Source organism: Fundulus heteroclitus, chromosome 20, assembly GCF_011125445.2.
Source record: "Fundulus heteroclitus isolate FHET01 chromosome 20, MU-UCD_Fhet_4.1, whole genome shotgun sequence".
Lineage (NCBI taxonomy): Eukaryota > Metazoa > Chordata > Actinopteri > Cyprinodontiformes > Fundulidae > Fundulus > Fundulus heteroclitus.
In genome coordinates this window covers 2,921,976-2,935,965 of record NC_046380.1, presented here as the reverse complement: position 1 = coordinate 2,935,965, position 13,990 = coordinate 2,921,976, and the positions used below count along the sequence as shown (strand labels likewise).

Below are 13,990 nucleotides of genomic sequence, written 5' to 3'. Positions count from 1 at the left end.
TTTGCCAGTATCTGATAGAGAAAATGCTTACACTATCTTCATCCATATTTGTCTACAATTGTTTTTAAACGGTAATTTTGTTAATGTCTGATTTAATAAAGAAAATAGTCAAAATATCCTGTTTATAGTGTAACTAAGGTTCTCATCATATCAAGCATGGCTAATACACTGAATGGCCAAAAAAACCATTTGCCACCAAAAAAAAAAGTCACACACTAATATTTCGTTGGACGCGCCTTTAACTTTGATTACGGCACACATTCTTTTTGCCGCTGTTTCAATAAGCTTCTGCAAATGTCACAAGATTTATTTCCACCAGGTGTTGCATTAATTAGATGTTGCATTGATATTGATGATGGCAGAGTCCCAGGAAAAAACAACTTATTTTTTTATGTGTTTGCGGCTCTAGTGGCACGCGTTTTATTGACAGTGAGCTGACAGGAAGAGGGGGAAGACAGGCGGCAAAGCGCCGCGGGTCGGAGTCGATCCCAGGCCGACCGCGTTGAGGACTAAAGGCCTCCTAACATGGTTCGTGCTAACCGCTTACCGCTCCAGGGCGCGCCCCGGAAAACAAATCTTGCCAAATGCGGTCGGGAGAAGGGCGAAAACATGGTTTCCACCAACAAAAGCCTTCAAAGGCGTTCTCTGATGTTCTTTTAATGAAACAATATCAGGTAGATTGGACAACACAGAAGAAATAGCAGCATCAATGTTAACGCTTGCTTCCTCGACGAGCCGCCATTGTTGTCTGAATCAAAACAGTCTCACGGTCGCGTCTCCACTACGTCACATCTATGAAACTCCAGCCCTGCGTCCTGATTGGCTGGACAATAAAATTGGTTGGAGAAATCACTTTCTATGGGAGAGGTCCCAGATGGATGTGAGTGGAGCTAGGCGGAGCGACATGTGTCTGGCTAGGGTCAGGTTATGCTTTTTCACGCTTTTTTTCAAACTTTATTTAGAAAAATAAAGTAATGCAAAGCGACTGTGGCTTGATGGGTTGAGTAGTCATCTGGCAATCAGAAGGTTGTGGGTTTGATTCCAGCTTGCCACATGTCGATGTGCCCCTGGGCAAGACACTTAACCCCAAGTTGCCTACCGAGCTGCATCTCGGTGTATGAATGTGTTAGTGAGAGCGACTGGGTGAATGTGGCTATAGTGTACATAGCTTTGGGTGGTCAGCATGACTGGAAAAGCGCTATATAAGTTCAGTCCATTTACCAAAGCAATATAAGAAAGAACAGATAGCCAGGGGGACTACATGTATTCACAGACGAGATACCAGATTACACAAATACATCATGGAGAGCACTTAAATTAAGAGCTTTAATAGCCTTCACATTAGTGGAATGTCCAAATGTTTTAATATAATGCTTGACTTCATTTTCAAAAATGGAGAAGAGAGGTTTTTGTTTATTGTAACAGCATTTGTGGATATGCCACTTGATTAAATATATGATGAGATTAATGATATAAAACTGTTTTGTCTTCACAAATGGATAGTCGATGAAGCCAAACAATACACGCTCAAAACAAAAACAAAGATGCAGTTCAATATGAGAAGAAATTAAGGTGCAAATGTCTTTCCAAAAGTTAGAGAAATGGGCAAGACCAAAATAAATGAAAAACATCTTCAGGGTGTCCTTCACGAGCAGGTTAAGTCTGTGTCTTTCTTAAAACATCATATTTCTCCAATTTTAGCTTCCCTTCATTGGCTTCCTGTTAAATCAAGAATAGAATTTAAAATTCTCCTTCTAACGTATAAAGCCCTTAATAATCAAGCTCCATCATATATCAGAGCTCTGATTACCCCGTATGTTCCTAACAGAGCACTTCGCTCTCAGACTGCAGGTCTGCTGGTGGTTCCTAGAGTCTCTAAAAGTAGAATGGGAGGCAGATCCTTTAGCTATCAGGCTCCTCTCCTGTGGAACCAACTCCCAGTTTTGGTCCGTGAGGCAGACACCCCGTCTACTTTTAAGACTAATCTTAAAACTTTCCTTTGTGACAAAGCTTCTAGTCAGAGTGGCTCATGTTACCCTGAGCTACCTCTATAGTTATGCTGCTATAGGCTTAGGCTGCTGGAGGACATCAGGGTCTAATTTTCTCACTCTGCTGAGTTCTCCTACTGCTCTCCAATTTGCATTGTTTGTTATTTAAAGTTTGAACTTTTTGTTCTCTGTAATTGTTTTCTTCATACAAAGTAAAATGAGCTGTGTTAATGTAACACTTAAATAGTCAAATTCATCCCTGAGCCAGGTTACATATGGTCCTGTCCTGTACAGTAATCTCAGTGTCAGAATTTCAGAGTTAATTTCACTCTAGTTGGAGTCGATTTTAGTAATTAGAGTAAAATAAGAATTACTCTGACAATTGTTAGCTTAGTTAAACACCAAGTGGAGTAAAACAAACCGTAAAATTCTGACACTGAGACCAGTGTAAGTTTTACACTGTACTGTATGTTTTTTTTTCTTAAATTGTACATTTGCTGTTTGCTGCTGATCCACCCGAATTTCCCAACTGTGGGACAATAAAGGATCCTTGTTTTCTATTTTAAACGTCGTACAACAGTCGTTTGGCTGCTGTGTGCAAGAATCAGCAAACCCAGCTAGTTTAGCAAATTGAAACTCAATCAGTTATGTTTGACTGGACATTAGCTAGCTGAGATGTGACGTCCAGATAAAAATAGAAAGCATCAATAGTTTCAGTTTCAAGATTGAAATGGCTGTAATTAATTTTCAGCCGATCCATTTCTCCATCCTGTCACCCATCGTGAAAAATGCATGCAACGTGTTTATAGTCTATTATCTCACTAAATTCAAATGTATGTGCTTTATAGTCTAAGAAGATAAAGAGATTCATTACGTATCTCAGTCAGTAAAATAGACAGACAATAGAGCGGTCAGATCCACCCTGATTGACCAAATCCCTGCAACCAAAACAAGATTTAGCTGATCTTGTCTTGTGCACTGGGTCAGAACAGTAGCCGGCAGATTGAGAGACTGCAGAGATTTATATAATCATACAATCATGGGTTTCTGCAGATTATAAGGAAGAAGAAGTGGCTCTCAGCCAACAGGGGATTTTACATCTTCTTAATCCTTAAAATAACATCTTAAAAAAAACATCTGCTTGTGTACACATCCAGCAGACACAGGGAGACATTATCATGTTGGTGGAGTCTTATCGGTTGATTTTTTTCATTTTCAATTACCGGTGTTAACCTTATCTGTGCAACACACTTTACAACCAAAAATTTTAACTTTTAAAATTTAAAAACACTTTCTAAATCATGTATCTTCTAAAAAATCAACTCCTTAAAATGTTGCTGTAAACTTATTATAGGTTTAATATAAAGTCCAGATTATATCATTACTACATTTTTATTACATTGAGCAATTTTTATCTTAAAATGTTGCGATTATGTGATGCTTGCATATACCCTGTTAATGTATTTCTTTTTAAAGTAATTTTCTTGACCTTTGTCCCTTTCTATTCATGTGATGCACTTTGAATTACGCTGTCTATAAGTGTTACTATACCAGCGAACTTGCTTTATCTAATAACCCTCAGGCTGTTGTAGACAGTGTTCTGCCTAAAACTACAGGCAGTCAGGCGTGGTTTTATCTCTCATAAGAGGTAAAAAGATGATGATGTCACATGTATTCTTGAATTAATTTAGGTCAGTGGTTTTGTCAGCGAAGTGGGGAGGATGACCTAAATGTAGACAATGATGCCGTGTTTTAAAACACATAAACAGGCTTATAGGCCGGTTAGTGAAAGGCAAGCAGGCGGCTAAGAGGCAATAGGAACAAAGAGGATTACGGCAAGAAGAAACAGGACCCAATATGTGTCGGTGCGTTAGAAAGCACTGAAAGCCAACGCAGACGAGAAAACCTGGAGAACAACGCACGCAGAGATTTAGGGTACCTGCTTTTCTTTGAACCACGAGAAAATCACTGCCTAATCCTCATAAGGTGAAAGTATAAACATAAGCAGCTTTTTTATATTCTCACTTTAGGTCAGTCTACTAATACTGTACACATCACCTGCTCTGACTCCTAAAACATATTTCATAGTAAAGGCTTGTTTCTATCTACACACTGATAATAAAAGAGAGAGTTCATCAAACATTAGAGAGGAATCAGTACATTTCTGCAGCTACTTTGGACTTTAAAAATTAAAGTAACTAATGCAGGAAAGGTTGGAGAAGACTGTAACAAAGCAGCATGTTTCTCCAACAACCTCTAATCCATCAGCGACTCAGTTTTCTACAGAGGCAAATCCCTTTTATATTAGACATTAGAATTATAAAACGCTAATGTTTTTTCCTATTTTATCACCATAAAACTAGGTAAAACAAATTCACAGTAGTGCCTGTTGGGTCCCCTGTCTTTGCTCACACATGGATGTTAAATATGTGGACATGGATGGTTTCTAACTGTTCTAAAACAGAACAGCAAAATATAAATAATAATAATAATAACAAATGCTCTTATAGAAAGTCACTGAGTGATGATGAGCAGGTCAACGGTACGATGGGGTGAACTTTCCAGGAATGTCACACAAAAATAAAACAAATGTAGCAAAGTGTCCGATGCAAAACAACGTAGGGATGATGGAGCATTTGCTTCAAATGGACCTGGAGCATCAAATTATTTAAATGTCTTGTGAATTTCCATCTCATATGGATTTTCATTTTTTGAGTATGGGATGCTAAATAGTTCTGAGAAATCTAAACTCTTCTGTGATTTACTTATATTATTTTTACAGTTTTATTCTATCAGCTATTTTATAATTGTTTGATTTGAAACACATTGGTCACCTGTTGTTGCTATATGTACTGTCCCTTTTTAAATAACTAAATAAATAAACTGTGTAAATAATGTCAACATTCACGCTGACAAGCAACAAAATAAATAAATCACAACCAGAACTGGCAGGTTGATCAGGCCTGGTTCTGAAATGTCTGTGCAAGGCTTCCTGGTTCTGATTCTCTTGTGAGTCCCGGGCCGTTTCTCAATATGCGTTCTTGAGCGTTCTCGTGTGCTCGTGTACTCGTGACACGTCATCAGCCTCAGCCCGAGCACTGTTCCAATGCTGAGAACGCCAAATCGAGAACGCGCCGAATTCCCCGGATGTTGTTCTCGCCCGCCCTCTTTATCGAGCATGCATCAGAGCAGACTTGTGCGTTCTTCAGACTGACCGCTTGCCCAGAATGCACCGCGGCCGCAGCTTGATTCGAGACAGCGCAAACAGAGCTCACAGCGGTAAGTTAAAAATTCCCTTTTCTGCTGCTGTTGTTGTTCAAAAGTACGTTTTAAGATCGTTTGAGGCGGGAATATTATACTTTTAAGCTTCCCTATGTGGCCTGTTTACAGAGTTAGTACGTAATTTAAAAAAGTAGTGTGCATAATACCGCTGGTTATGATTTATTTGTTTTGTGTTTATCTGACTGACGTGTGTTGCTTTATTAACTCAATACTTGCTGGAATAAATTGTAAATGTCTGCCAAGGGCGACTGCAGCATATAAAATAAATAAATAAATAAATTCTATAAATGTTTTTCCTATCTAAGTGAGTTTATTCTGAGTCAGGACACGGATAATTGAGAGGAGAAAGAGGGAAAGAAAACAATAGTAATAATAGTATATGAAAAAACAGACATTTATTTTATACAAATGTTTAATCTTTGGAAAAGAATGAAGGTGTAATATATTCAACAAATGATTAACAGTTACTAACATGGTTTAAAACAAAGAAATAACTCATTAAGATCTTATACAAATAGACAATGCCTATAAACTTATAATTAAAAATAGTTGGAATAGAAATTATTTAACGATTATTTTATGTATTTTTACAGGTAGTGAAAAAAAAATGAAACGAAGCAGCATGTGAACATGACTAGAACTGATCTACGTTAGGTCAGGTGTAGTCATGTTCACTTAAACATGCAGCCAGCTGGAGCAGCTCCCTGTCTTCAGCTGCCTCCTCTGGATCAACCTCCTCATCCTCCACGTCCAGCTGGTCCACTGCCTCTATACTAATATTGTGGAGGATGCAGCAGGCGGCGATTACTTTTGGGGCAAACGTCAGGCGGACCTCCAGCACCCTTAAGAAGATGGAACGCCACCGTGTCTTCAGATCACCAAAGACACGCTCAATGATGTTAATCAGCCTTGGCGTGCTGCCTGTTGTAGCGTGCCTCCACTAGACCTGTACCAAATATAAAATTAACTTGTAATTTAGGTAATATGCTGATATGTCTTAATCTTCTATCCAATTTATATAATCTATGTATCAATTGTGTGTCATTGTTGGCTCTATTTAAGGACAAGAAGGTAAGAGATCTTACTGGCAAGCTGTTTCCCTATAGGATGCTCCACAGGCCAGCCAGCAGAGGGTCACCAGCTCCTCTATCTCCTGTGGCCATCCATGGACCTTCTGGATGGGCAGCAGCTGAAGGAGGAGGACGATGGTGGCCCTGTTTAGCCTGAAGGCTGGTTTCAGGTCCCCTTCATTAAAAAATATTTGGAGGATTGGCACAGAAGTGTTTATCCTCACATATTTTGTTTCTGTTTCTTCCTGTAAATAAAAAATGCCAAATGTTACCATCATTGTTTTTTTCAATTCTCATCTTTTCACACCATAAAACTATAACTGCTTAACATGCAGAAATTATAGTTCTCAAGAAAGAAAAGGTAAAATGTATAGTGTTGTAAAACTAGTATAGTAAATGTAACAAACGGCTTCCCTTCTCTGGTATTTTTACAATTTCACTGAAAAATTAGCTGAACTAACTGCACATAATTTATAGATTAATCACTGTAAAGGTGGACAGACATAAAAATGTGTTTTTTTCCCCCCTTTCTTAATGATCAATGCTGTGAAGGTCAGGAGGTGCAATAAAGTAGCTTAACTTTACTGTCATACTGTTTCTAATGTTAAAATTGGGTCTTCATTTTAATTATTTATAAAAAAAAATAGTCACAATTTCAACCTGATCACGTTTTTAATATCATCATCAATGGGGATTTTTTTAAAGATAAAAGTAGGAAATAGGCTGTCAATCTTAAAATGCCTACCAGTTGGCAATAGATGGGTGAGCAAAGCCTGCCTTCTGAGCCTCCTCTGCCGCATCAATCTTCTCCTTGCTCGGATTTGCCTCCTCAACTGCATCTCCTCCTCTTCAGCCTGCTGGTAAAGCTGACCAACGACCGAAGCAACAGCAATATTGCTCGTATTGCTCATTTTGCTTCTACAAAGTGCTGATTTTTAAAGAAGATTCAATCGCCTCTACAACTACAACAATTACAACTCCCCAGAAATTCCCGCTATTGCTGGTTTTATACCCACAGTTCTGTAATTGTTTTAGATATTTTATTAGACTTTTTAGAAATTAATAAAAAAACGTTTTCAATAAGATATGATGGTGTAGTGTATGAATAGTTTTGAACGTTAAAGAAATGCTCAAGAGCTGCGGATGTGATGACGTCACGAGTACGCTTCTGTTCCAAAACACAATACGTGCTGCGTGCTCGCGTTCTCGTCAAGTCCGATCTTCCTGTGTTCTTACCGAGAACAGACTTGACGAGAACGCGAGTCCGTACTCGCGTTCTCGTGAATTGAGAAACGGCCCCGGACCTCATCTGAATCAGGAGCAAACAGCTTCCAGGGTAGGAGTCGTCACAAGGGCTTGATTAGCCAATCAGAAGCAGGCATGGAAAACATGCTGCCACATTGTGTTACACAGCCAATAAGAGAAAAGAATAAATAGTTTTTCTGCAATATTATTTATCCAGAAAGCAGAAAGCTTCTATTGTCAATACAACTGGTCTTTCCACCAAGGTTGTTCATATTTATGGTTTCTAACATTCAGACATTCTGTTGAATTAAACATCAGGTTTAAATTTAATTCAATGATTGAATCTGTATTCAAATGTAATTAACTAAAAATCTACTTTTAAAAGAAGCTTCTCTTAATTTCTAAATTAGAGAACTAAAAAAAGGTACATTGACCAGTGTTGTCCTACATTAAGACAGCTCTTTGACTACAAGATCTTAAGGTGATATAAACTCTGGTATTTGGGAGATTCTGTGATGCCTTCGTTGTATTTTCAACTTAATTGGAGAAATGTAATCCTTGAAGGCTTGTAAACTCTACATCTCTGCAAAGGTAAGGAAAGGACAAAGTAGGAAACGTTGATGTTCCAAGTGTCAACAGACTGTAAAGGCAATGATAATAATGGATAAGCAATACATGAAATAAAGTTTCAATTAATTTGAAAGCAGCACAGTTTTTTTGGTATGTTTTAACATCCAAAAACAAAATAAACAGACAATATTCTGGTGGTTGCTGCTAATCTGTTACTGTGATGCTTTGACACCTATTATTGTTTCTAATGTCAAACTTTCTGACAGTTCAGACATTTCATGTCAACATTGTGACCGTTTAAACGTCCCATATCACGCCACAGTGTTTTTATTTCTTCTTACATGCCGGATGTTCTGATGTTAAAGGAAGATTTTGCTGTCAACGGTTCTTTGCAGGATTTATTACTAAAACTTTTTCTTTACGTGGTGTTCTTCCATCATAACAAAGAACTGATGTTAATTATGTGCAATAAATGCATTTGCCTGCAGTGTTTGTTTAGAAAACACAGTTTGTGAATGTTTGAATGACTTTTAGGAATAAGTTCAGTGGATGATAAAACACAGATTTTCCTTTTACGACACGTTCTTCTCTTTATGCCCACGCACATTCAGTTTCAGACCGAATGTTTTATGAACAAGCAGATTAACATTTTCAAAGATGTACTCTTTTAATAAAAGATAGAAGTGTCGCTCAGTACCTGCTGGATGTTAAACTGCGGCTGACACGTTAGCCATAGGCCCATAAAAGGTTTTTAAAGAAGAAACAACTCCCGATTTTAAATACAATAGTAGAAAAGTAAACACGTTAAATGAAGACGATATAAAACTAGAGCTCAGAAACAGACCAGCAAATCCACGAGGGAATGTGTCAAGAGTCAAAGATCAGAGAATGAGGAGAGTTCAGAAGGTAAACCAACCCCTCAGAGTTTATCTTTCTTACCTGCTGGCAGGTTGTTGATGGAATGAGGAAGATGAACGCAGATGAAGGACGAGGATCCATAAATGTTTCCACAGAAAAGCCATCGCTGTTGTCACTACAGTATGATGCCAGTAAACAGTCCCTTTCCATCCCTGCTCCACCTAATCTACTTAAATCAGCCCACTGCCTATAAGCCCCCGTGACTGACTGAGGAGTCAGCCAATCAGGAAAGACCAGAGACAAGAAGGTAGAGGCAGCCCAACCCACTGATTAAACAATTACATTCATGAGGATTAAAAGTACATCAACCTCCACATCAGAGAATCGTTCCTGGTAAAAATCTGTAAAAATAAATGTATCTTTTATTGCTTAATCTCTAACTAACTAGATAGATAGATAGATAGATAGATAGATAGATAGATAGATAGATAGATAGATAGATAGATAGATAGATAGATAGATAGATAGATAGATAGATAGATAGATAGATAGATAGATAGATAGATAGATAGATAGATAGATAGATAGATAGATAGATAGATAGATTTGTTGAATGCTTTGAATGAAGATGGTTGGCGTCACCTGGTGGACAAACAAAAAATGGTTATTTCCAAGCTTGCAAGTCAGAATCAAAATAAATACATTTTATGTTGTTTTATAAAGGATCAACAGTTGCATTTTCAGTGCTTTACAGTTGAAATTATGTGTCCTTGGAACAAATGACTCGGCTGTTGTGTAGCTCAGCCATTTTACCATACCACCTTTAAAACACTTCCATCTGAAACAATGTGTGGCACGTAACTGCTTCCTTGCAAAAGATTATGAGAGAAATTCCCTCTAAACTAATTAATAACATTTATCCGTCTAGTGAATAATGATTCAACTTTGAAATGGATGTCTGTGCATTTTGTAACTCTAAAATAAAAACCACAAATCACATATTTTATGAATGTGAATTTTCTCTTAAATTCTGGAATCAGCTGCAAGAATGGTTTGATCAAAACAGTTCGCGTTAACCATTTATCTCAGATGGATGTTTTATCTGACATTCTACTTGATAATGAAAAGAACAGCTACTGGTGAATTCAATTCCCATTTTGGTAAAACATTACATAAATCTAAGTTTCTAAAATTCCCTCCCATCTTTAATGTATTCTATAATGAATTTAATTAATATACTGCAAATATAATCCTTAAATCATATGAAAAACTGCCTCCTGAAAAAATACATAAAAAAATAAGAAACATATACAAATATAACATAAAAGATTAGACCAATCATTAATTCAACACAATAAAACCAATGAAAGCAAATAGTCAAACTTATCTCGTTGGTGTTGTTTAAAGTGGGTTTTAAGACGAGTTTTAAATGGTGGCAGTGAAGTTTCTCTATTTATTTATTTTTACCAGTGGAGGGGTAACAGTGACAGAATGAGATATTAGGTTAATTTAAGGAACTGAGACAGGTCCTAAAGTAAATATCATTCGGCAAATTTCTGCTATAGCCACATAAATTTGGGAAATAAAATGGCACAAAACTACCCTACAATAGAAAGTGGTTACCTATTTTTACTCAGGCACTCTACAGTCGCACGCAGATGGGGTCCCCAGACTACAGATTGCCGCGGTGCATGCTGGGTCCTTCCTTTCCAATCCCTGACTCGCTTCTGCAATCATGGGTAAGGCTCGGTTTTCATAAAAAATACTCAGTTTATCGCTTTATTGCGCTGATTTTTCACATATTTGTTGAGTGTGAACGTCCCCTAAGCCTCTCCTCCGTGTGTTGGATCGGTAAAATATTAAAATGAGCGAGAAAACGGACGTTTTTACAGGCGGCGTCTCCCCGCAACGTGGAGCGGCCATAACGGCGCTGTGCTGCTAGCCGCTGGTTAGCGATCTGAGCTAAATACCGGCTGCAGTTTAAAGTTTATCGTCCTGACGGATTTATTTTACTGTTTAAATATGTAGACAAAATTGACACGCAAAGGCGCTTAAAACGAATCGTTTCTGTAAAGCTTAGATTTTTGTGGCCAACCGTTAAAATAGCGCCGCGTCCATGTTTCTTTTTTCTATCAAACTCATTTCTAATGTTGCTGAAATGCTTTTAGTTTTTATCCTGTTTTAAATTCAGCAGTTTTGACGGATTAATGCTAGTATAAAGCTGAATCTGACGGTAGGATATGATAGAAAGTTACTTTATTGTCCCACAGTGGAGAAAATCCGGGTTTCTTGTGAATATTAAACAACTAAAATGGATAATCTCTAAACAAAAAAAAAACTTGTAAGGTTTAAATATTTTGTTACATATATTATCTGATTACGGCTAAAGTGCAGCAGCCTCACCGTTATTTAATAGGTTTTGGGTTAATATTTGTCCATTGAGGTGTAGTAAAATGTAAAAATTTGTTCATAATCACAAAAATTGGCACAATTCAAAAGCTTTTTTTTTTTTTTAAATGTGCAGAGCTGGAAATGCAAACTTGTGCTCCAGCTGCTCACATTTAACAGGTCATAATTTATTTATATCATGATAGGATTTTTGCTGGGACTAGAAAAGGATGCTTTGTATCAAGCTGATTTTGTTTATTTCTAGATTATAAGTACTTAAACACAATATCTGCTTGGTTCATATAAAATATTTTCAGGTAATCCTTTTCATCAGACTAAAGCGTCAGTGTAGTGCCCTGGTTATCCCGCTGATGGGAACAGAAAGGAAGGATAGAGCTATTGAGTGTGAGCATAATCATCACAGACCCTGAAAACAAAGTAACCTCGGTTTGTCTTTCCTCTAGGAAAGTGTCGTGGTCTGCGTACCGCCAGGAAGCTCCGCAATCACCGCCGTGAGCAGAAATGGCACGACAAACAGTACAAGAAGGCTCACCTGGGAACAGCCCTGAAGGCCAACCCCTTCGGAGGAGCCTCTCACGCCAAGGGGATCGTCCTTGAGAAAGTGTGAGTACGATCGAACCATTTAATAACGTATATACGGCCAGCAGAACTTTCTTTTAGTCTCTAGGAGGTAAATGTTGTCGTCAAAGTGGTCATAAAGTCTGGTGGTTGATGCTTCATATAAACGGCTCTGGGGGAAATGTTCTTTAATAATGTGGAATTAGAGAAAACTTTGGTTTTTAAAAAATATTGTCAGTTGTATAGGTGCTCTCTTTTTTCCTCCTCTCTGTACTTTAACATTGTTGGATCATGTCATGAAAACCTGTTTAAGTAGAACAATAAAATTACTGATTGTAGGGCTGGACAAAATAAAATAAAAAAGTATATCCATAAAGTAGAAATCATATTGATCGATATCTATAATTGTCCGAAAAACGAAAACATTTATATCAAGTGCAGCCCTGGTCTTTTTATGCTGTTGCTTAATGACCTTTTTTAAATAAAGAACGCTGAATCCAAACAACGTTTTATTCAACCAACTTTTTACCGAAAGTGTAAGTCTTTAAAAAAAATAACGCGTGTTCTCTGAACTCTTTAAAGGTGAAGGCGCTTGGTTCCTGTGTCTGTGTTGTGATTGGTTGGGAAGATGTAATGATGTAATATTAACCTACATGATTGGCTAGAATGCAAAGGGAAAGAAAACTGCCCTACTGAACTTTTATTTACCTTTTTTCTTCTTCTTATATACCACATGTCTAAAGTTCGATATTTATTATTGAATTATCGTCCAGCCCTAACTGATGGTACTAAAAATGCTGCTTAAATGCTTTTATTACATTGTAAGTTGTTTTTTGTTCCTTGTACAGCGGTGTAGAGGCCAAGCAGCCCAACTCTGCCATTAGGAAGTGTGTGAGAGTCCAGCTCATCAAGAACGGCAAGAAGATCACGGCCTTCGTCCCCAACGACGGTTGCCTCAACTTCATCGAGGTAAACGGCTCTAAAAAGCCGCTGAGTGCGACGAGACGGCCACATCTGCATGACTGTGCCTTTCTAAAATGCCTTTTAATCAGTATAGTACAGAATATTTAAGTTTTATTATTCCCTTTCTAAGAGGAAGCTTTTTAAAACCTGTGGATTTATTTTAACGTAAAAATAGATCCCTTTTTTATGCGTTATCCTTGTAAGTTTTTGTTGAGTTTTCCTTTCCGTATCTCTGCCCTCTCTAACGTCTTCTCTTTGTGGTTCTGCAGGAGAACGACGAGGTTCTGGTGGCCGGTTTCGGTCGTAAGGGTCACGCCGTGGGTGACATCCCCGGAGTTCGCTTCAAGGTGGTCAAAGTGGCCAACGTGTCTCTGCTGGCGCTTTACAAAGGCAAGAAGGAGAGACCCAGGTCATAAAGGCTGGAGGCAGAGAATGAAATAAACATGTTTTCAATTAGAACCCCACTGTCTCGTTTGTTGCCTCCTGAAATCGTCATTTTAGAAAATAAAACATTTACAATGCAGATATAATTAATTTTACTTAGCAAGTATTTTAATGGAAAATGGTTCTGTTGCACAAAACTGCAACGTTGTGATGTGGCGACATTTATTTTTTTTTGCAGTCAGGATTCTGTTGAACGTTTTTACGTCTTTTTACTGCACATGTTGAGACGTTGAAATATTACAGGAGTACAAAAATAAATGTCAAGTCTGCAATAAGTTACACAAATAAGTTGTGACCAGAGAATTATGCGGATTTGGCCAAACGGCTCTGTTGCTGCAGATGGAGCGTTTTTATTTTTTTAGAGGAATATTTTCTCTGCACAAGGACTTAACCCTTTAAAGGTAGTTGTGAGAAAACTTCATTTAAAAAAAAGAAAAAAATCTTGTATTTTTTTTAAAAAAAGTCAGGTTTTCAAATTTTCTTATAATTGATGTATTTGACCAAAAATACATTTTCTGCATTTTCATGCAGGGTGTGTAAAATATTTGTATGTTCAGACAAATACTATTGAAGAGGTAGTATTCTCAGAATTATTTGTATAAA

At 37.6% G+C, this 13,990-nt stretch overlaps 3 protein-coding genes across 3 annotated transcripts in view; 2 read left to right on the top strand and 1 right to left on the bottom strand.

Annotated features, from left to right (window-relative positions):
* LOC105938246 (V-type proton ATPase subunit S1) overlaps positions 1-9,248 on the bottom strand; it is a 17,786-nt gene extending 8,538 nt beyond the window's left edge. Inside the window, exon 1 of the mRNA XM_036151810.1 lies at positions 9,095-9,248. Coding sequence (XP_036007703.1) covers positions 9,095-9,177 — 83 coding nt within the window. The 5' untranslated portion in view covers positions 9,178-9,248. The remainder of the gene's footprint in view (positions 1-9,094) is intronic.
* The window catches only part of LOC118567219 (nuclear factor 7, brain-like), a gene marked incomplete in the record, with an annotated part of 854,268 nt that overhangs the window by 513,067 nt on the left and 327,211 nt on the right, over positions 1-13,990 (top strand).
* On the top strand, positions 10,652-13,402 carry rps23 (ribosomal protein S23). The gene is made up of 4 exons (XM_012879935.3): positions 10,652-10,752; positions 11,866-12,025; positions 12,829-12,949; positions 13,213-13,402. The coding sequence occupies exons 1-4, from the start codon at positions 10,749-10,751 to the stop codon at positions 13,357-13,359; spliced, it is 432 nt and encodes a 143-aa protein (XP_012735389.1). The 5' UTR covers positions 10,652-10,748; the 3' UTR covers positions 13,360-13,402.